This window comes from Podarcis liolepis (assembly GCF_965112155.1).
Source record: "Podarcis liolepis genome assembly, chromosome: 1".
NCBI classification, from domain to species: Eukaryota; Metazoa; Chordata; class Lepidosauria; order Squamata; family Lacertidae; genus Podarcis; species Podarcis liolepis.
This window is the reverse complement of record NC_139554.1, coordinates 21,861,390-21,883,296: the sequence shown is the minus strand read 5'-3', so window position 1 is coordinate 21,883,296 and position 21,907 is coordinate 21,861,390. Positions and strand designations below refer to the sequence as shown.

General features: G+C 47.2%; 2 protein-coding genes across 6 annotated transcripts in view; one reads left to right on the top strand and one right to left on the bottom strand.

Annotated features, from left to right (window-relative positions):
• Nucleotides 1-3,680, bottom strand: part of PRIMA1 (proline rich membrane anchor 1) — a 58,163-nt gene extending 54,483 nt beyond the window's left edge. For 4 of the 5 annotated variants that reach the window (XM_083503618.1, XM_083503620.1, XM_083503621.1 and 1 more), the window contains exons 1-2: nt 2,770-3,680; nt 1,764-1,907 (exon numbers count right to left, since the gene is read on the bottom strand). In XM_083503618.1, the coding sequence (XP_083359744.1) occupies nt 1,764-1,856 (93 nt within the window). In that variant the 5' untranslated portion in view covers nt 1,857-1,907; nt 2,770-3,680. Of the gene's footprint in view, nt 1-1,763; nt 1,908-2,288; nt 2,362-2,769 lie in introns of those variants that run through there. The other variant, XM_083503619.1, reaches the window with a different exon arrangement.
• LOC310706715 (endogenous retrovirus group 3 member 1 Env polyprotein-like) overlaps nt 1-21,907 on the top strand; it is an 874,531-nt gene that overhangs the window by 727,497 nt on the left and 125,127 nt on the right. The gene's annotated exons all lie outside the window — the stretch shown is intronic.

Sequence of the window (21,907 nt, the reverse complement as noted above, 5' to 3'; positions counted from 1 at the left end):
TGCTATGCTGGACTGCAGTAGAAAAAGGAACATGAAAACACGTAGGATCTCTGGCCCAAATTGTCTGTGACCGCAGCAGGCAGGTATATTGAAACTAAGGTCTTTTCACCCAAGTGTAAAGTGGCAGGTGGGGGTGCAATTTAAAGGAGGAAGGGGTAAGAGACCAAAACTGTCCTCCAGCCTATGTTTCCTCTTGCAGACTATTCCCCAATCCCATCTTCTGGGCAGTTTCACTTCCAACATCAGAGCCTGATAATCTTAGTAAGATTGTGGGACCAAGCCAGGGGAAAATTAGGGTTGGGCAGGAGAAGATTCAGCACCCTACCCTCCAGATAATCCCTTTGGCCCTTTCAGTCTGACCATCGATCTCTCTCCCCCTATTCCATTTTGCAAGTGAATGGAGCAGACCTGCAAGGAAAGAACGGGTCTGCTGCTTGAGCCTCAGAGGCTGGCTTGCTTATTTACGCCGTAGAAATTGGGACCCAACCATCTACTTTACCGGACAAATGAGGTACGCAGTAACCAGAGAGAGATACTTCTACATATAGATTTAAGACACATTGGAAAATAAATGGAATGAACAAGAGGAGCCAGCAACAAAATGCTGCAGTATGGAATCCTCCCCTAGTCCAAATTCCAGCCCCTCACATCCTTGCCATGCTTCCCCTCAGTTTTCTATTTCTTCCCCCTTTCCCCAACAGTCAGTTGGGATTTCATGTCTTCACTGGGCTTTGGGTGGGGTGGGGGGGCAGGATACCGCTCTTAATTCTTTTCCTGAAGTTTTTATTTTTTAAAACTGCTGCAAATGTTGACCTTCTGTCAAGCCAGCTGATAACAGGTGGCACATGGGTGGTGCCATTTGGCTACATGAGGAGCAGCGCTCACTTCCCGTACATCAGAACTAGTATGCATGAAAACCGGGAACCAAAGATTGTGGTCATTCATAACCTCGAACCACATCCACTAATCAGCAAGCACCTTGGGTCCTTTATTTCCTGTGCTCAGAGAAACACCAAACACACTGAACAGAAACATTGATCATACACAGAAATGCGCTCTCCCTCTCTTTTTCACCACTGTCACACATAGGACTTCCAAAGAGGTAGCTATATTAGCCTGTAGCAGGAAAAAAAAACCAGCAACAGAGCTTACGGCACCTTAAAGATCTAATGGGTTTATTATGGGATAAGCTTCCATGGAAGTGGCCCACTTCATCAAATGCATGACTTGCTATCCTGATCAGGTACAAAATCCTGTACATATGTCTGCATGTTTGTATCCTGTACGTGGGTACAGAGAGGAGTGAACAGCAGGTTCAAGGGTCAACGAAATGCAAAAAAGCATACCCTGTATCAATTCTTTGCAAAGCTTAAGAATTGCTCAGGGTGTGTTCACAACACAAATCATTCTGTTATTGCTAAAATCATGTAGTAGCTGCTTCTGACACACGACAGCTCTTTGGTGCTGCTGCCTCCCTGCCTTAGTCCTGTGTATGGCAAAAAGCTCAAATCTAACTACAATCATACCAGCTTTACTTTGGGACACCTGGGCCAGGTATTCACATCTCAAAGAGAAGCACAGTACTTTGCTACAGCAGTAACCCTAGCAATAAAGCACTTCCTTTTTGTACTTCACCCCTCCGCTGCCCACAAACGTCCTGCAATAAGGACAGTTCAGAAGTACTTTGCTGCAGAAGTTTGTGCTCTTTGAAGAGCAGAGGTGTGGGCTACCAGGACAAGAAAGGAGAGAGTTCCTGACATTACCTGAATAAAGCCCCAGATGGGATGGAGGGTCCAGTGCAGTAGCAGGGAAGACCAGCAGCACTGAAGGAGCAGCAAAACTTCTCTGATGAGCATCACTCCTGCAGGGAAGCGGGGAAGTCTCCTCCTTGCAGCAACCTGTGTTACCTTGCAGAGAAGAAGAAGAAGAGAGAGAGAGTTTGGGCAGCTGTGGTGCCTCATCACATCCCATTCCCAGTGCAAACAGCTGACTCCGGTTCTCTCCCCAGCAATGGCAAAACTCAGATTGGATTTGGTTAGGAGAGCCTCTCTCTCCATAGCTGTCAACTTTCAGATTTGAAAACAAGGGATCAGCAGCCTCACCTGTCCCGGGGACAGTCTACGGGATATCTAACAATCCGGGATAGCAGCAGGAAGCAGCGGGGAAACGGCGCTGGAATAAGGGAATTTCCCGCAGAAAAAGGGAAGGTTGACAGCTATGTCTCTCTCTCTCTCTCCCCAGAAAAGCCCCGGAGAGAAATAAAAAAGGAGGACAGGAAGAGCACCTACAAGCAGAAATCAATCAGAGCACCCCTTATTCCACTTCACAAGGTGGTTGTGATGAGAAAGCGGGGAGGGGGCAGCTTTTGCACGCAGCTTCTGAGCTGGGATGTGGGCTAAACCTAAAACAGTTGGGAGTGGGCTCTTATTTCTGTGGGGAAGTCTAACACCACCACCAGCCTTGCTGCAAAACGAAACTTCCTATTAGCAATCCCCCACCGCCATGATTCAAGCACACCCACCAAACATTAATAGGATCCCAGAGTTTCCCCACCCCGGTATAGGGGGCGAGGGACGCCCCCTCCCTCTGCCTGAAAGCAGGGTAGTGCGAGGCAGCTGATGCTGCAGCCTCTGCGCGACGGCGGCCGCGCGCTATTCGGAGCAGACGGAACCCAGTTTACTGCCGCCGCTGCAGCAAGCAGCGCCCGCTCCAATTTGGGTCGCTTTCACCAAAGACCCAGAAACAACAAGGATCTCGCCTTTCTCTTACCCTTGGGGACGGAAGGGGCCACGTCTGCAGAGAAAGAGGCCGTCGCTGGCGCTCCCTTTTACATGCTGGAGTTGCGCTGACGCGGGCAGGGCTCGGGGTGCTTTTGCCCAGGAAAAAAAAGTTTGCGAGGAAAGCGGCTTGCTCCAACGCGGCCGAGGCGCCTGAAGTTCCCTCCTAGCGCCCAGGGAGCCCGCTCGCCGGAGGAACCGGTGCGGGGAAACTCCTTTCCGGAGGAGGGATGAGGGATGCCCTGCGACCCAACGCGTGGCAGCGCGAAGCGGAGCCTCCCACGTATCCCGGGATCGAAAGAGCAGCGGCGGGGGGGGGGGGGCGGCAGAGGCACGGAGGGCGGGGCGGGGCGGAGAGGGGGTGATCGGGGAAGGAGGGGACGATCGAAGCAGGATCACAAGGAGGAGAGAAGCGGAGCAAGGCTTGTTGTGGTAAAGGAGCACAAAACGGATCGACTGCTTCCTTCTGCAGAGCGGGCCCTTTGCTCCCAAATTGGGGGTGGGGGGGGGTGGTCGTTGCCTTCCAAGTCCCGGCTCCTCTTTCCTCAAAGAGGACCAGAAGGACCACCACGCCAAAAAAAAAGTCCCAGGGAGGGTTGCTAATTGAGGGCGGGGGAGTCAACTCCTCCCTTCCCCCCACCCCTCCCGCTTGAAGCTGCGAATCTCTCCCCCGCGCCGCCCCCAAAGCGGGTCGAAGTGCTCCCGAGGCGCGCGAAGCTTCCCTCCTTTGCCGCTGCAAGTAGTCCAGCTTCTTTGGCTCTCTCTGTCTCTCGGGGTTGGTTTGTTTTTTTGCCCAGCGCGCCGCCGGAGTAGCGGATCCTCAGCTGTCCATCAACCCTGCAGAGCCTGGAAGCGGCGGCGGCGGCGGGAGGAGGGAGGAGGGGAGGAGAATGAACGGGGAGGGGGGGGATAAGGACTCCCGGGATGGGGAGGGGAGGGGAGGGCACGGCGGGATAGCAGCAGCAGCAGCGGCGGCATGCGAAAGGAGGGAGGGGGCGCCGGAGTGTGGGAAGAGCCTGGGCGCAGGGAAGCCGGCTAGAGACTCCCCGGCTCGCCTTCGAATTGAATCCTGCCTGGTGCCGCCGCTTCTGCAGTGATTTTTCATGCCCACCTAGCGAGGGTTCTTGGCACTTTCCTCCAGGTTGTGGTTAGGTGTGTTGTTGTTTCCCCCCGGTTCTTTTTCTCCTCCTCCTCTCTCTCCGCCTCCCCCTGCCCCGCGAAGCAACTCGGATGGGAAGCGAAAGCCTCTTCCCAGTCCCGGTCCGACGCTGCCAGTTTGCGCTGGCTGGAGTGGCGGGGCCTAAGGGGCTGCTCGGGACCGCGCTCTGCAAGCGGCCAGCTAGCTGCGCTTCGCAAGCAGCACAGCTGCCTTTGTACCACCAACGCCGGACACGCCATCGATTGGGCGAGCCTAGTGTTGTCGGTTCTGACCGGCAGCAGCAATCAATCCGGGCTCGTTCTAACCAGATGGAGGGGCCAGGGCCGTGGCTCGCTCATCTGCTTTGCGTGCCAGGGGGCCCAAGTTCATTCCCCTGGCATCTCCAGGTAGGTCTGGCAAGAGGTCCCTGTCTGAAATCTGGGAGAGGTGCTGCCAGTCAGTGGAGGCAATATTGAGCTAGATGGACTGATGGCCTGACTGAATGTGGGAGTGGGTTCCTGTGGTGCTCCTGTCCTGTTTGGGGGTTTCCCATGGGCATGGGAACAGGGGAAGCTGCCTTATATGGAGTCAGACCATTGATCTAAATAGCTCCGTGAGGATGCCTGGTAGCTCTTCTCCAGGATTGTACACAAAGGTCTTTTTCAGCGCCACCTGGTGATAGTGCCAAGGATTGCACCCGAGACCACAACTTTGGCTGTTCAGTTGACTGTGGAATCTGGTTGGCCATTGTGGGGAGGGTGCAGCAATAGGTAGAGCTCTGAGGGGATCCAGAAGAGCTCTTCAGAGGATGCTTTTAGATACAGTGGTACCTCGGGTTAAGAACTTAATTTGTTCCAGAGGTCCGTTCTTAACCTGAAACTGTTCTTAACCTGAAGCACCACTTTAGCTAATGGGGCCTCCCGCTGCCGCCGCGCCGCCAGAGCACAATTTTTGTTCTTATCCTGAAGCAAAGTTCTTAACCTGAGGTACTGTTTCTGGGTTAGCGGAGTCTGTAACCTGAAGCGCCTGTAACCCAAGGTACCACTGTACATATATGTCAGGGAATCAAACCTGGGATGTTCTGTTCCCCAAACAAGTGTTCTACCACTTTGCTACAGCCCTTACCCAGGTTAAAATGATGGATGGGGAGTAAGAATAAGGCAGCTCTTATTCCCATCCTTCATTTTATCTGCCACTAGTCCAAAATCCATCTAATCCAGAATTCTGTTTCCAACAGTGACTAGCCAGTAACCTCTGGATACTCAAGAACTTCCAATACGCAGGGGTACACTGTCCTTGTCCATGGAAGTTCCATTTAACTATTAGTTGTAAGATTTATCCTCCGTGGAATTGTCTAATCCATTTCCACTCTACCTGCTGTGATTGGCATGACTTTGAGAAGAGTGTGCGTGTGTTTTTTAAAAAGTGATGGGTTGATCTGGATCTACTGATAGGTCTCTGAGTGACTTCCTGGCAAGGATTTCTCGCTTCACTTAATACGAGCAACAACAAAATGCCCCAACAGCACCTTAAATTATTTTACTGGAGTGAAGAAAGCTTACGGTAACTAGGGGTAGCTGTTTGGGTGGAAGGGCTGTGAACTGCGTTGGTGTTCCAAATATTGGTGTTCCCTGATCTCAGAAATCTTTAATTCTTAGTCTGTAGTGGGTATCCAAAAAAGTAGTTCCATTGTCTCAAGGTTCTCCATCTGTTCCTCTTCCCTCTCCATGCACCCCTGTGCCCTCCCCAGATCTGCTCCAGAGGGTTGGGAGGGGGTAAACCCAGGACAAAAATGGCGGGAAGCACTTAGGGAGGGGAGACGGAGGGGCAATTCTGTTGTGTGACCCAAAAGTCTTTGTGCTAATGAAACTGCTTCCTCATGCCTTTGGCACTAGGTTCCCATTTGTGGTTCTCAGGGTACTAGTAAACAAAAAAAAGTAGATCCCTCAAGCCGGATGTCTCCTCATCCACATGTTAAAAGACATTTTTGGGAGGGTTCAGCAAGCCTCAGAACCAGGTGTGTGCAGGGCCAGAGACAGGTTTTGGTAGGACAGGACAACGGTTCTGAGTGGTTTAACAGTCAATCTCTCTCCCCACTCTCTCTGTGGGAATTGTAGCTATGTGAGGGGAATGGGGTCACTATAGCCTCCTTAACAAACCGCAGCTCCCAGGATTCATTGGGGGAGGCCATGTCTCTTTAAAGTGATATAACACTGCTTTAAATGTTTAGTGCAGATGAGGCCTATGTTAGCGGAGCTTGACATTCCACTGGGAACTAAAACAAGACATGAGCAACATGCCCCATTGATTTCAAGGGGACCCACGTTTGACGTTCTTAGCTTGGATTAAACCCAATATAAAAATAAGAGCCCCATATGCGTTACATTATGCTTATATATTCATTGCATTTATAGCCCATCTTTTTCTTCCAAGGAGCTCAATGTGGCATACATGGTTTTCTCCGTCTTCATTTAATCTCCACAACAACCCTGTGTGGTTGGTTAGGCTGAAAGGCAGGGGGATTTGAACCCTTGTCTCACAGGTCCTAGTCTGACACTCTAACCACTACTCCACACTGGTGTAGCATGAGCACTAGATTGATGCTAGACTGATACTTTGGACATGCTTGCCAATGAAGATGGCGTTTATTGGTGTTCACCCTTCCTTCAGCCTTCTCCTTTCCCCACCCTCCTTCCTGCCTCCCAATATACCCCTTTATCTGAGTTCTGAAAAAGACACTTTGTGACATTCATTTGTTTAATCATGAAAACACTGGGAGCATTTAACTGATCTTTGCAGGGAAGCGAATCGCAGCCTTTTGTTACTAAAGTGCTGCCACAGCCTTGCCTCATTATGAACACAGAAGCCGAGCAAATGTAGAAAAAGGAAAACAAGCTGAGTTTTTAGCTGGCCTGTTAATGAGCAAATTGCAGGGAAGCCTTCCTTGTGTGAATGGAGGCTGCGGCTGCAAGTTAAATTTATCTCACGTTACAGATTGCTAGCAAACAGCTTGCAGTTGCAGTTTTCATGTCACTCTCTCTGCTCACATTAAACATGTTATGTTTTGGCAGATCCTGTTTATGCCTCCTCGAAAATAAGTCCAAATGAATTCAGTGGGACTTGTTCCACCTGATGGGCATAGGATTCAAACTTCAGCCATATAGTCTCAATCAGATCCAGTTTTGGATTGAGGATATATATATATGGTTGGGGTTACTGTTGCTATGAAAGTGTAAATACCTTGGTGCTGCGCACTCAGGAGCTTAAGGTGTTTAGGAATGAGATCAAAGACTTGGGGCCTAATGCACCATATTGAAAAGTGGAATTTGGGATTATCAAATTTAATTTGTCTGGCACAGACGCTGCTGAGTTAGGGAACCAACTGCTTCATAAATCCAATGCCAGAGAAATATGACAGGTAAAGTCTTTGAAAAATGGACTTGGCTTTCCATTTCATCCTGGTTTCACGGACACAAAACAGAGAAGATGTAAAGAATAATTCCTTTCAGTTGGCTAACATCTGCCTATCTATCTGAGCCAATGAATCATCCAAGGACACCCTGATGCTGTTGCATAGTTGAAGCTAAATACTGGGAGATGTCATGAGAGCCTCGGATTTAATAGTACTTACTCCAGTGTAAGTGAGTACGGTAAGCCTGCAATATATGCACATTTAACTTGTGTGCATTCAGCTTGGCAATCAATCAATCAATCAATCAATCATGATTGATTGATTTGTAAAGCAGGTCCATGATTTTTATTTTTATTTTTGCAATCCCACCCACAATTGAACCCAATGTGTTTTGACTATACCCGATTTTGGCTTTAGGCACAATCCCTGGAATGTAACCACCACATAAATTGTGGGCTTGGTGTATAAGATTGCAGCCAAAATGATTGCAGAGCAATCCAACTCCAGACCCGACAAGTGTCCCTATTTTACAGGGACAGTCCTGGATTTACAGAAGCCGTCTCAGTTTCTGATTTGATCCCAGAATGCCCTGCTTTCCCTTAGGACATCCATATTTATATCAGAGAAATGTCGGAGGATATGGTAGGACGTCCCTACCATATGAACAAGATGAACTTTAACAGGGAGAAATGTAAAGTATTGCACTTGGGCAAAAAAAAATGAGAGGCACAAATATAAGATGGGTGACACCTGGCTTGAGAGCAGTACATGTGAAAAGGATCTAGGAGTCTTGGTTGACCACAAACTTGACATGAGCCAACAGTGTGACGCGGCAGCCAATGCAATTCTGGGCTGCATCAATAGGAGTATAGCATCTAGATCAAGGGAAGTAATAGTGCCACCGTATTCTGCTCTGGTCAGACCTCACCTGGAGTACTGTGTCCAGTTCTGGGCACCACAGTTCAAGAAGGACACTGACAAACTGGAACGTGTCCAGAGGAGGGCAACCAAAATGGTCAAAGGTCTGGAAACGATGCCTTATGAGGAACAGCTAAGGGAGCTGGGCATGTTTAGCCTGGAGAAGAGGAGGTTAAGGGGTGATATGATAGCCATGTTCAAATATATAAAAGGATGTCATATAGAGGAGGGAGAAAGGTTGCTTTCTGCTGCTCGAGAGAAGCGGACATGGAGCAATGGATCCAAACTACAAGAAAGAAGATTCCCCCTAAACATTAGGAAGAACTTCCTGACAGTAAGAGCTGTTTGACAGTGGAATTTGCTGCCAAGGAGTGTGGTGGAGTCTCCTACTTTGGAGGTCTTTAAGCAGAGGCTTGACAACCATATGTCAGGAGTGCTCTGATGGTGTTTCCTGCTTGGCAGGGGGTTGGACTCGATGGCCCTTGTGGTCTATTCCAACTCTATGATTCTATGATTCCCTATTTTCATTGGATAAATGTTAGGGAGTATAGGGTTACGCAACCCCCGAGCCAAGGAGATAAGTAACTATACAGCCTTTAGCAGACATCTGAAGGGAAGTTTTTAATGTTTTGTTCTGTTTTTATATATGTTGGAAGTCGCCCAGAGTGGCTGGATAGGTATAAATAATAAAATTGTTGTTGTTGTTGAATAGGATGCCCCTATTTCCATCAAAGAAATGTTGGAGGGTGTGCAACTCCCCCTTACGCTGGGCTGGAAAGGGAAGGATTGGAATGAGTGGAGGTGCCCTCTCAGCTCAGCTCTCCTGGCTCAGCCAGCCTCCTCCAGCACAGTGTGCTGCAATCTTTAGCGCAGACCTGTTTGCAGAAATGTAAAAACTATGAAGCCATCTGGATGTGTGAAGTGTCATAAAAATGATAGTAAGCAGCCTTCTGCTGGTGCAGCCTTTGGCTCCAACTGTAGACTTTTAAGATATATAAATCTGCCCACAGAAGGCTTTATTGGTGATATTGATAATGCAATACGAAACATAGCTTTTTCAAATATCTTCTTATGTTAACAGCAGCTAGGATGGTAACGGCAAATTGCTGGAAGACCTCTCGTTCTAATTTGCTTGGGTTTTGGTTCCAAGAAGTCTGACAGATTGCACTCGTGGAAAACCTCCCTTATGAGATTAAAGCACAAAGAGAAGGCCCAGAAGCAAATGAATTCCATATTGTGCTGAATAAAGCTACTGAATATGTGTCCCAGTAATAAATAAATAAATTGTACAGCCTTCCATTAACTCATGGGATATTGTGGACAACTGTTATGGGATGCACAGAAATGTTGAATAATGATGAAATGACCATGCTCACTGTAATAGAATCTGTTGTTTTCATGGAATCATAAAACTCCAGAGTTGGAAGGGACTCTGAGGGTCATCTAGTCCAGCCCCCTGCAGTGCAGGAGTCACAGCTAAAAAATGCCTGACAGATGGCCACCCAACCTCTCTTTAAGTGCTTCCAATGAAGGAGAGTCCACCCAGTGGCGTAGCGTGGGGGGTGCCAGGGGTGCCAGCCGCACCGGGCGCAACATCTGGGGGGGCGCACTCGCCACCTCCAGAGTCGCCGAAGAGCCTCGGGGCTCAGCTCCTTTGGGAGGAGGGGTCGGGCTGGGTGACCAGGGGGAGTAGCAGGCGCTAGCAAGGAGGTCCGGAGCCGGAGCCTGGCCAGGATCGGGCGCGGGATGGGGCGCAAGAGGGAGGGGAGAGTCGAGCCTGTCCGCCCCGCGAGGACTGCTGCGAAGAGGCGGGAGGGAGAGGAGGCCCCTTGGGAGGAGCGGGCAGGTGCTGGGGCGGCAGTGCCGGGCGGGGGCCGAGGGGTGGGCGCCCCCCTGCGCGGGCATCGCCTCGCCGCCGCCGCGGGCTTGGCTGGGCGACCGGCTGAGGGGAAGCGCCAAACAAGGCCAGGATCCAGGCCCCCGCTCTCCTTATTTGGCACCCATTTCCGGCTCCCGGGTGGCCCCCTCCCACCCGCTCTCGCTACCAGTGGAAAGAGAGACGGAGGAGCGGCGGAACCCGCAGCCTTTGCAGGCGCTGCCGGCCGGGAGAGGGGAGCGCGGCCCCGGCCAGCCGAGGGATCTTGTGGCGAGGAAGGAGCCCAGTCTGCGCCCTCCTTCCCCACAGAGCTGCAGAGGGAAATCAAGGTTCTCCTGCTAGTTTCTCTTCTTCTCCCCCCCCCCACTGCGTTACAACCGTGCCCCCCCTCTCGGTGCACATAGCACGATTGCAATCTCTCTCTCACCCCCCCCCCCAAGTTAAACTAATGGAGCAAGCCAGCGCCAAAGATTTGTAGAACTGTGAATACCCGGCCCAGGCAGCAGCAAGAAGCTGGCAGCGGCGGCAGGTTAGGGGTTAGGGGCGCAAATAACTTGCCTTGCCCCGGGTTAGGGGGCGCAAATTACTTGCCTTGCCCCGGGTGCTGACAACCCACGCTACGCCGCTGAGTCCACCTTCTGAGGGAGTCTGTTGCACTGCTAAACAGTATACCCGAAGGAGCGTCTCCACCCCCATCGTTCTGCCCGGACACTGAGGTCCAGCTCCGAGGGCCTTCTGGCGGTTCCCTCATTGCGAGAAGTGAGGTTACAGGGAACCAGGCAGAGGGCCTTCTCGGTAGTGGCGCCCGCCCTGTGGAACGCCCTCCCAGCAGATGTCAAAGATAAAAAAAACTACCAGACTTTTAGAAGACATCTGAAGGCAGCCCTGTTTAGGGAAGCTTTTAATGTTTAATAGACTATTGTATTTTAATATTCTGTTGAAAGCCACCCAGAGTGGCTGGGGAAACCCAGCCAGATGGGCGGGGTATAAATAATAAATTATTATTATTATTCCCAATATTCAGCCAGAATCTCTTTTCTTGTTATTTGAATCCATGACCCTTATCACTCATTTTCTCAACATTATTATTGTCGATGTTTTTTGTTTTGCTGTATGTTATATATATAGCAAATTAGTAAAAACGCATGGAAAGAAAGAGTTAGATATATAAATCTTGTATGGAATAAAATGCATTTTTCTCTTCTGTGTGTCGGAGTTGCGGATTTGTTTTTCTCACACTTGAATTTTATTGTTTGTTTGTTTGATGTCAGCTGCTCGGTGGCATCTTGGTGAAAGGCGGGGTATAAAACCATTAAAGATAAATAATATAAAGAAATAAGAGAACACAAGTATTTTCACAGCACCACGTTATGTCGTGTAGGTACAGAAGGAGGCTGTGCAGCCAAAATATAGAAATGGACTTTGAGCAAGCAAATGGTCAGCCTGATGACCCTGATTATAATTATTGATTGCAATACATAATGATGTTGTGGCAGGCAGGTGGGACAGTGAGCCTCTTTCAGCCCACCCCTCTCCGTCCCCCCAAGTTTGCCCCACAACATGTAGCACTTAATAGATTGTGGTTGATTCACTTATAGTCATACTGAGCCAGAGATGCAAGAGAAGCTTAGATTTCCTGAAGGTATTTTTGCACTTGGTTGCGGCACAGAAATAGTAAATTGTGCTCTCTGTGTACATTCTTCTTAGTTCCTGACAGAATGAGAAATAAAGCTTTAGGCACTGTTAAGTCAAAGACTACAGGACTGATTTTCTTCTTTCAACGTTTACAGTGACTTAATGTCAAAAGGGCTGTGGATCTTCTTGCCGCTAGCAATTGTCCAAGTCTTCTTCGGGGCTCTCTGTTCTATTTCTATGACTCAAAAGAAGCAACAGCAGGGAACTGAAAGGGTCATCGTTCTTCTCACATTCATACAAGAGGCAACACAGCAGCCAGGGATGCTGGCTTAAGGTACACAGGTGAATGAGTTCGGACAAACATGACCTGCTTTACAACTTCCAAGACACTGGTATCAGTTAATTCAGTGTTCCTATGAACTGTTTCAGTAGATTTATAATTCAGGTTTTGAAACCAAGTGGTTGAAACAGAGTAAGACCCCCTTTAGCCTGTGTTGTCAAATGACCAGATAAGGCCAGGTTCAGAACCCGAAAAAAGCTAGTATAGTGTCCAGTTTAAGGGAAGTAATAGTACCACTCTATTCTGCCTTGATCAGACCACACCTGGAATACTATGTCCAGTTCTGGGTACCACAATTTAGGAAGGATGTTGGCAAGCTGGAATGTGTGCAGAGGAGGGCGACCAAGATGATCAAGGGTCTGGAAACCAAGCCTTGTGAGGGACAGTTGAAAGAGCTGGGTATGTTTAGCCTGGAAAAGAGGAGACAGAGGAGATATGATAACCATCTTCAAACATCTCAAGAGCTGTCAGATGGCAGAGGGAACAAGCTTGTTTTCTCCTGCTCTGGAGGGTAGGACTCGAACCATTGGCTTCAATTTACAAGAAAGGAGATTCTGACTAAAAATCAGGAAAAGCTTTCTGACAGTAAGAATGGACTCCCACGAGAGGTTGTGGGCTCTCTTTTAAGCAGAGGATTTTAAGCAGAAATTGGATGGCCACCTGTCCTGGATGCTTTAGCTGAGATGATGATCAGTTCTCACCCCGCATACCTTTCTAGAAAGGTCAGGGTAACTCTCTTGACCACTGTGGCATCACAGCGAAACAACAGTAATTCTCTGTTTGTGGTCTGAATGCCACCAGATTCTCTACTGCACCTCAGTTTTGAGGGAGGAGGAGGTAGAGAGGCTAACTGCATTCATAGAATCATAAAACTGTAGAGTTGAAATGGGGCCAATGGGTCATCTAGTCTAACCCCTTGCAGTGTAGGAATCTCAGCTAAAATCCTTGACAGATGACCATCCAAACCTCTGCTTAAAAACCTTCAATGAAGGAGAGTCCCCCAACTTCTGAGGTGATACTTAATAGCTCTTACCGTCAAAAAGTTCTTCCCAATGTTTAGTCGAAATCTCCTTTCTGGTAATGCAAATTTAATGCGCTGTGATTGTTGCCTTAATCTGTGTGGTTGCACAGCATGAGTACCTGACAAAGGTCTCCTGTGGCGCAGCTATAAACCATGCAGGTTTGTTCTTCCATTTTTGAAGATTTCTGTGTAGCTCATTTGTCCTCATCAACTACAATTTATACATGAAAGCAAAGGGAAAATATTTTGCAATCAATTATTAAAATGCACCTGAAGAAGATTCCACGTCTCAAATTGCTTGCGGAAATGAAAAACGAAAATGAAAAAAGCAACAGAATATTAGTCTTTCGGTACTATATGTCCACCCATTACTTATTTCCATTGCATTTTCCTCTCAGAGCTTGCAATAGTTTAAGAACCAAATTGGAACGTAATATGCATGGTTGCCCATATATTTGTGATAGCACAATAGCCACATCAATTTTGTGTGAAACCTCAAGCCAATTACACCGCGGACTTCTTTAAACATTTACAAAGCATGAAGAGCTTAGAAATTAGGATTGTGGTTTGGCATCTACTGCAAAGGAAGGATGTCAGTTCACCAAGAAGTGGTTAAATCTTTCCTAATCTTGGCCTTCTGCCAATGATATTTATTTATCTATTCTATTGTGTAATATTAAATATGTTTTTTTTGGGGGGGAATGTAACTGTCCAGAAGCATTTGGATATAATTCAAAATGGATATAGTGTTTGGATGTTTTTAGATGAGCGTTTCCGTGCGCTGCTCTGGTTCACCAGAAGCAGCTTAGTCATGCCGGCCACATGACCCGGAAGCTGTACGCTGGCTCCCTCGGCCAATAAAGCAAGATGAGTGCCACAACCCCAGAGTCGTTCGCGACTGGACCTAAGGTCAGGGGTCCCTTTACCCTCTACCTTTACGTAGATGAGTTACATGATACAAATGATGAATAGTGCTAACATTATGATCTGCCGGTGATGGCCTCTTGGTTATGTTGCACCTTTGTAAGACTAGCTGGCGAAAACCAGTGCGAGGGCCTTCTCTGTAATGGCACCCTTACTTATTATGCTTATTTTTTTAAAAACAACAACCCTAGACCTCTCAATATCATATAAACCTCTAAGCAGTTTACATGCTTCCCATAAGCATGAAATACCCAAACACATGCTTATGGCACAAGCAAAGCAAGGGAACCAGAAAGAACTACAGAAAAAATACATTTATTTAAAATAAGAATTTGACATTCACTTAACCCCCCCCCCACCCCAAAACTTGACTAACTATCTACTAACATAGATTTAAAAATGCAAGGAAATCAGCTCCTGTGTAAATCTCTGTTTTACCATATTGGCCTGAATAAAAGCCACACCCGCAAATAAGCTGCACCTTTAAAATTTGGCAGCTTGGGGGAGGCTTGGGAGCGGCAGGTGGGCTGGCATCATCGCCCCGTGCTCCTGGGCTGCTTCGGGGGAGGGGGGGAGCCGCACTGCTTTGCCAGCAGCGTAAGGTCGTGAATATAAGCGGTACTTGAACTTTTCACAATCGGAATTTGGGGAGGGGGGAAGTGTGGCTTATATGTGGGCCAATATGGTATTAATGATACAGACTTGATTTGGGGATGTATCTGTGAATGTGTGTGTTATGTAATTTGTGTTTTTGTTTATTTTAGTTAACTAAGATAAAAGGCAGGATGAAATGTAACCAATAAAATTTTATTTAACCGTTTAGTGCTGTTTTTATTTTAAATTACATAGAGGGGGTATCATATTTTTTTCAGTGCGTAGGGCCTTTAAATGTTTTAATCTGACCCTACTTACCTTCTCAGAGAAATGAACCTACCATCTTGAAGTGAAATGAATGTCGTGGGCATTATCAATTGCCCCCCCCCCCCCATCCTTGTCACTATGCCATTGTATGAAGAGCAATATCATTCCAAGGTAGAGAAGAAGAGGAAGAAGAGTTTGGATTTGATATCCCGCTTTATCACTACCCAAAGGAGTCTCAAAGCAGCTAACAATCTCCTTTCCCTTTCTCCCCCACAACAAACACTCTGTGAGGTGAGTAGGGCTGAGAGACTTCAGAGAAGTGTGACTAGCCCAAGGTCACCCAGCAGCTGCATGTGGAGGAGCGGGGAAGTGAACCCGGTTCCCCAGATTACGAGTCTACCACTCTTACACCACACTGGACAGAAGGATACACCAAGCTTCTCAGATGCAGCCACTATAACTGGCAGGTATGGGGAAATCTCCAAAGCATCACAGTGTGGCAGAAAAAGCTGCACAGGGCCAGCCCTACCATTGGGCAGAATGAACTGCCTCAGGCAGCTGGTGCTGGGTGGGGTAGAGAGCAGCATGGTGTTGAGGGAAAGAGCTTTATATGCCACAGTGGCCCTTAAATGAGCCTCCTGCCCTCAGCTGTGGCAAAAGAAAGTGTCCTGAGGCCAGTGCTGAAGAAGAAGAAGAACCACTGGTCTGATTGGCTTTGGAATGTGGGACATGGAGGCACCATCTTGTCCTTTGCCTCAGGCAGCAAAATATCTTGGACTGGCCCTGCAAATTCCTATCCCTGAGTCTTGGTTAACTGAGCAAAAAGGATGCCAGGAAGCAATATTACCTGGGCAGAAAGGATGCCCCAGGTAGCAAAGTATGGGAAACACGGAAAAACATGGTAGGCCAAACACACAATGAAAGACTCTCTTTTCCAAACATCATTTCAGAGGCAAAGCCAGAGTGGGAGCCAATTGATTCAACTGGTTAAAGTTTTTTTTTTAATGCTATTTTAAATAGCAGAGAAAAGCTTGAATAATATATGAAATGGTTCAATAATTAATAACAGTCATCAGAAAGTCTCAGCTGGGATAACGGCCTTGGAGACAAGCTTTTGCATGACTGTTTTTAATACTTGTGTTTATTTGCATTTTGTAGCCTTTGAATCGAGCATAAAAGGAGATGTGGAAAAAAATGCACTCTGTGCTTTGAAACAGTTTCTCTTCCAAACATGGGAACCTGACATTACCCAGTGAAACCCGCTCATTTCAGGTAAGGGCAAAGAAGAGGCAGAGTGCCTATACACAATAAACATGAGAAGATCCTGCAGGATCAGGCCAAGGGCCCATCTAGTCCAGCTTTCTGTTCTCACAGTGGCCAACCAGATGACTATGGGTAGCCCACAAACAGGACGTGAGCACAACAACACTTACTGTCTCCACCTGCTATTCCCAGGAAACCCTCATAGTGCTACAATTCCCAGAGTTCCCCCTGGAAGAGTGATTGAGTGTTAAGCCACTCTGGAAATTGTAGCAAAGGAGTGGGGATGGGATAAAGCTCTCCCAACAACTCTCAGCACCCTTAACAAACTACAGTTCCCATGGTTTCTTGGGGGAAGCTGTGACTGGTATGGTACTGCTTTGAGTGTATAGTGGGCTATCATACGCTCTCACTCCACACAGAGGCCAATAATTTCTCTTCCATATTCTTCCTCCAATCAGCCTACATTCTTCCAGGCTGGGGGTCATAAGCAAAGTATTGGGGGCTGGGTAGCACAGTTGGGGCGTTATTGTTTTGTTGTATTGTTTTTACCCTGCATTAGAGGGATGCAGGTGGCGCTGTGGGTTAAACCACAGAGCCTAGGTCTTGCTGATCAGAAGGTCGGCGGTTCGAATCCCCTCGACGGGGTGAGCTCCCGTTCCTCAGTCCCTGCTCCTGCCCACCTAGCAGTTCGAAAGCACGTCAAAGTGCAAGTAGATAAATAGGTACCACTCCGGCGGGAAGGTAAATGGCGTTTCCGTGCGCTGCTCTGGTTTGCCAGAAGTGGCTTAGTCATGCTGGCCCCATGACCCGGAAGCTGTATGCCGGCTCCCTCAGCCAATAAAGCGAGATGAGCACCACAACCCCAGAGTCGTCTGTGACTGGACCTAATGCTCAGGGGTCCCTTTACCTTTACCCTGCATTTTATTCTGTGAACCGCCCTTAGATCTCATGATGAAGGGTGATATAACAACAACAACAACAACAACAACAACAACAACAACAACAACAACAACAACAACGCAAATAGGGCCTTTACTCCAAACCAGCTCCACTGGTGTTCACTCCAATCCAATGGTAAGTATTTTTCCTCTGTAGATGTGTGTTGTTCTCTCTCTCCAATGGCCAACTCTCTACATGACATGACAAGTCAGGAGTGTTCCAAGCAACTTGATGCCATGCAATGTCATTTCCAGTATGACCATGTTAATGTCAAGTCATGATGGACTTGCTGCAGGGATTGGCACTAACTGTTGGACAAAGGATCATTAGACAAATCCTTTTGAAAGGGTTAGACCAGGGATGGGGAACTTGCAGCCCTCCAGATGCTCTTGGACTCCAACCTGTGGGATGTAACATCACAAAAGCAGTCAAATACAACATTTCCTGTTTGCTGCTCCAGCCATGAGGACTTCCTGTCACACCTGATCTGGAGCATCCTCCCCCTGTGTGTGACCAGGTAGATGGGTGTGACCCTGGCACGCAGCCATCTTCCCTTTTTCCACCTTATTCCATCTTGATGCCTTTTGCAGCACATGGGCTCACCTCACAGAGGATGAACCCAACTTTTCTCTGTAACTCTAACTACAAGCTAAGTCCTGCCTTCAGGACCATACTGTGAACTGAATGTAAGTAAACCTTATCATTGCTTTTAAAAGAAGACTGTTGTGTTATTATTGTTTTTAAGAGGGAACTAAAGGGGATTTAAGGGACGTGTGTGGCTCTGTGGGTTAAACCACAGAGCCTAGGACTTGCCGATCAGACGGTCGGTGGTTTGAATCCCCGTGACGGGGTGAGCTTCCGTTGCTCAGTCCCTGCTCCTGCCAACCTAGCAGTTCGAAAGCACATCAAATTGCAAGTAGATAAATAGGTACTGCCCCGGCGGGAAGGTAAACGGCATTTCCGTGTGCTGCTCTGGTTCGCCAGAAGCGGCTTAGTCATGCTGGCCACATGACCCGGAAGCTGTCTGTGGACAAACGCCGGCTCCCTCGGCCAATAAAGTGAGATGAGTGCCACAACCCCAGAGTCGGTCACGACTGGACCTAATGGTCAAGGGTCCCTTTACCTTTTAAAGGGGATTTACCAGGAACAATCCAATCTGGACAAGCCAGACAGGGTTGCTTAGCTCAAAGCCAATGGTCACAGATGATTGCATCTGGATGGGAACAGGTTCCCTATCCCTAGAGAAACCAATCTGCCAAGAATAGACCTATCAATTGTTACTATAGCTGAAAATGTTCTGTGTATTGGGATTTGCGTTTCTCAGTTAGGTGCCGCAAAACTACTTTTGAAGCTAGGGGACCTTTCTAGAACAGTTTGGGATGCGACACAAGGTCCTGGTGTTGGAAGATAAATGATCCAAGTTCCTACTGGGCTCGTCTAAAGCAGCTCATCAGATCCTGGCCAATGTGCAGCATGGAAAATGGCGCTCATAGATGCTTCCCGTTGTGAGAGCCATGAACCCCAGATGGCTTCACACCAGTGAGTCCCACTTCCTGTGCTGAGCAGAAGCAAAGAAAGAAAGAAGCATGACTCATTTTCTCACTTCTTTCCCTGCATGTGTGAAGTGACTCACATCCTTGCGTCGATGCCAGTGGCATCATGTGGGGCATCCATTTGTCTAGAGGAGGATGGAAACAAAGTTCTGCAAGCAGCCCCTATTCTAGCCTTCAAGCAAAAGCTATGTGAAAATCAAGTCGAAATAGGCTATACCAGCCCCTGTGGCATAGCCAACTGCCCAGTGGAACTGTGTGCGTCTCATAACCATTCTTGTCTTAGTTTGCCATTTTATTATACAACTAGTTCTGGAGGAGAGACACAGTACGGCAGAGTCTATTACCAACCAGTCTTAAGACTTTGGTGATACGATTTTGATTTCATCCATGTATCTACATAATCAACTTCTCTTAGCTCTTGCAAACAAGTCCCAAAACTTTTCTGCATCCAAAAATGGCTGACTAGAATTACGTCATTGCTGGTTTGTAGTGATAGGACATATGTCCTTGTACTTAAAAGTTTTTGAGACTTGATTCAGCATTCAAGATGAAGGCTCGGTAAATGTCCATGTAATATTGATCTTTGGTTAAGAATTAGGAGCCGGATGTTGGCCTGGTTTATACCAACAATGGTTTATTGTTACACACATATTGTTACTCTCCCTTCCCTCTTCTTCTCTGGTGCTTTTGTGAAGTTTTCACTTCTGATTTCAATTACTCACCAGCACCATAGTTCAGCATTGTAGCTGAATCCTAAATTGAAGTCAGTCTTAACTATGCCTAGTTGAAACAAGTCAGCTTCATAAATGTGGTTTGAAGCTGGTTTGTTCCAACTAACCATAGTTAAAACCATGTTGCTCAGGTTCGGACATAATGAATAAGTGTAGTTAGTCTAAAATGGAAAGGTGCAAAAGCTGCTAAACTCCTCTTCATGGTCATATTGGGGGTGGAGAAGGAGGGGGAGTATGCATGCCCATGGTTCACCATGGTTTATTCCTGTAACATTAAACCGTGGTTTATCATTGCAACCAAATGAGGTCATTGAGAGAGAAGAGGGTTCATGGTGCCCATTGCAAGTTTGTGAGAACTGTCAATCCTGTATTATTCTACTTCTGAATCTCTGTGATTCCAAGCCAATTGCTGCATAATTGAAGGATGAAGCAAATATCGGTGAATGAGCCCAAATAAACCTATTCCTCAGGCTAAGCTTGTTATGTTGACTGTTATGTGAAAACACCAACTTACCAGCCTTAAATCTACAAATGTGTGTGCACAGCGAGGACAACTATTCATGTGTGTGCAGGATGCCTGGCAAAGATATTTTGACATTTTTCATTCCAAGCAATAATAACAGGAGCAACAGCCTGAGAAAATAAAATGAGAAAATGGATCTTTTTCCATTAAACAAAACCAGAGGCATTTGGATGAAAATAACATTTGCATTCATTGTCAAATATTTAAATAACTGTTTGCATTTCTTTCCAGAGGGAGGCAAACTGAGGTAGTGAAGTTTGCACAACAAAAAGATAATATTAGAGTCTCTCTTTTCTATGGAGGTGGAATGTTGTAGGTGACAACAAGGAATGCAGCAGACTGCCTTGTATTGAGTCAAGCCATTGGTCCATTTACCTTAGCCTTGTCCATACCGGCTTTCCCCAAGCTGGTGCCCTCCAGATGTTTGGGACATGATCATCCATCATCATTAAAATTTCTATAACACCCTTCATCCAAGGGTCACAGGGCAGTTTACAATATAAAAACACAAAAATGCAAAACATAGTAACAAACAAAAACAATGCCCCCCCCCCACAGTTTTAAAGACTTGAGAGAAGAGGCATGCTTTGGCAAATTTTTATTCTGAAAGTGTGGCCCAGGGAATAACGTTTGAGAACCACTGAGTAGCCTATCCCTGCCCAGATGGGGTACAGCTGGGCCACCAGCCAAAGCTGATGGAAGGCATTCCATGCCACTGAGGCCACCTGAGCCTCAAGTGACAGCAATGGATTCAGAAGGACTTCCACGCTGCATACCCACTCCTTCAGAGAGAGAATGTGAGACCCCATCAAGAATAGGCAATCTCCCATCTATCTAACAGTGCCTCAGTCTTATGTGGATTGCAGACCTTTCAAGTGTCCCTATATTCCAGGGACAGTCGCAGATTTACAGAAGCCGTCTCAGTTTCTGATTTGATCCCTGAATGTCCCGCTTTTCCTTAAGATGTCCCTATTTTCATCAGTGTTTGGAAGTTATGTGACCCCTGAGCCACGGAGATAAGTAACTATACAATCTTTAGAAGACATCTGAAGGCAACTTTGTATTCTTTGTTGTTGTTGTTGTTGTTGTTTAGTTGTTTAGTCATGTCCGACTCTTTGTGACCCCATGGACCAGAGCACGCCAGGCACTCCTGTCTTCCACTGCCTCCTACAGTTTGGTCAAACTCATGTTAGTAGTTTCGAGAACACTGTCCAACCATCTAATCCTCTGTCGTCCCCTTCTCCTTGTGCCCTTCATCTTTCCCAGCATCAGGGTCTTTCCCAGGGAGTCTTCTCTTCTCATGAGGTGGCCAAAGTATTGGAGCCTCAGCTTCATGATCTGTCCTTCCAGTGAGCACTCAGGGCTGATTTCCTGAAGGATGGATAGGTTTGATCTTCTTGCAGTCCATGGGACTCTCAAGAGTCTCCTCCAGCACCATAATTCAAAAGCATCAATTCTTTGGCAATCAGCCTTCTTTATGGTCCAGCTCTCACTTCCATACATCACTACTGGGAAAACCATAGTTTAACTATACAGACCTTTGTCAGCAAGGTGATGTCTCTGCTTTTAATGTTTAATGTTTTGTAGATTTTGGAAGTTACCCAGAGTGGCTGGGGCAATCCAGTCACATGGGTAGGGTATAAATAATAAAATTATTATTATTATTATGGAATAGGATATCCCTATTTTCATCGTAGAAATATTGGAGGGTATGGAGCTGTGTGTATCATGATAACCTTTAAGCAAGCCTGCTGCCTTCAGCTGTGACAAAAGACACTATCCTGAGGCCAATGTTGAAGAAGAATCCAACACCAGTCTGGTTGGCTTCCAATATGGAATAGGGAAGCCCCATCTTGTCCTTTGCCTCAGGCAACAAAATATCTCAGGCTGGTCCTACAGAAGTGAAGGACGAGGTGGTGCCTCTCCCATTTCCACTTACAGAAGCTGACCAGACTTGCCATTGTATCCTACTGTCACACTGGCAATGGGGCACCAC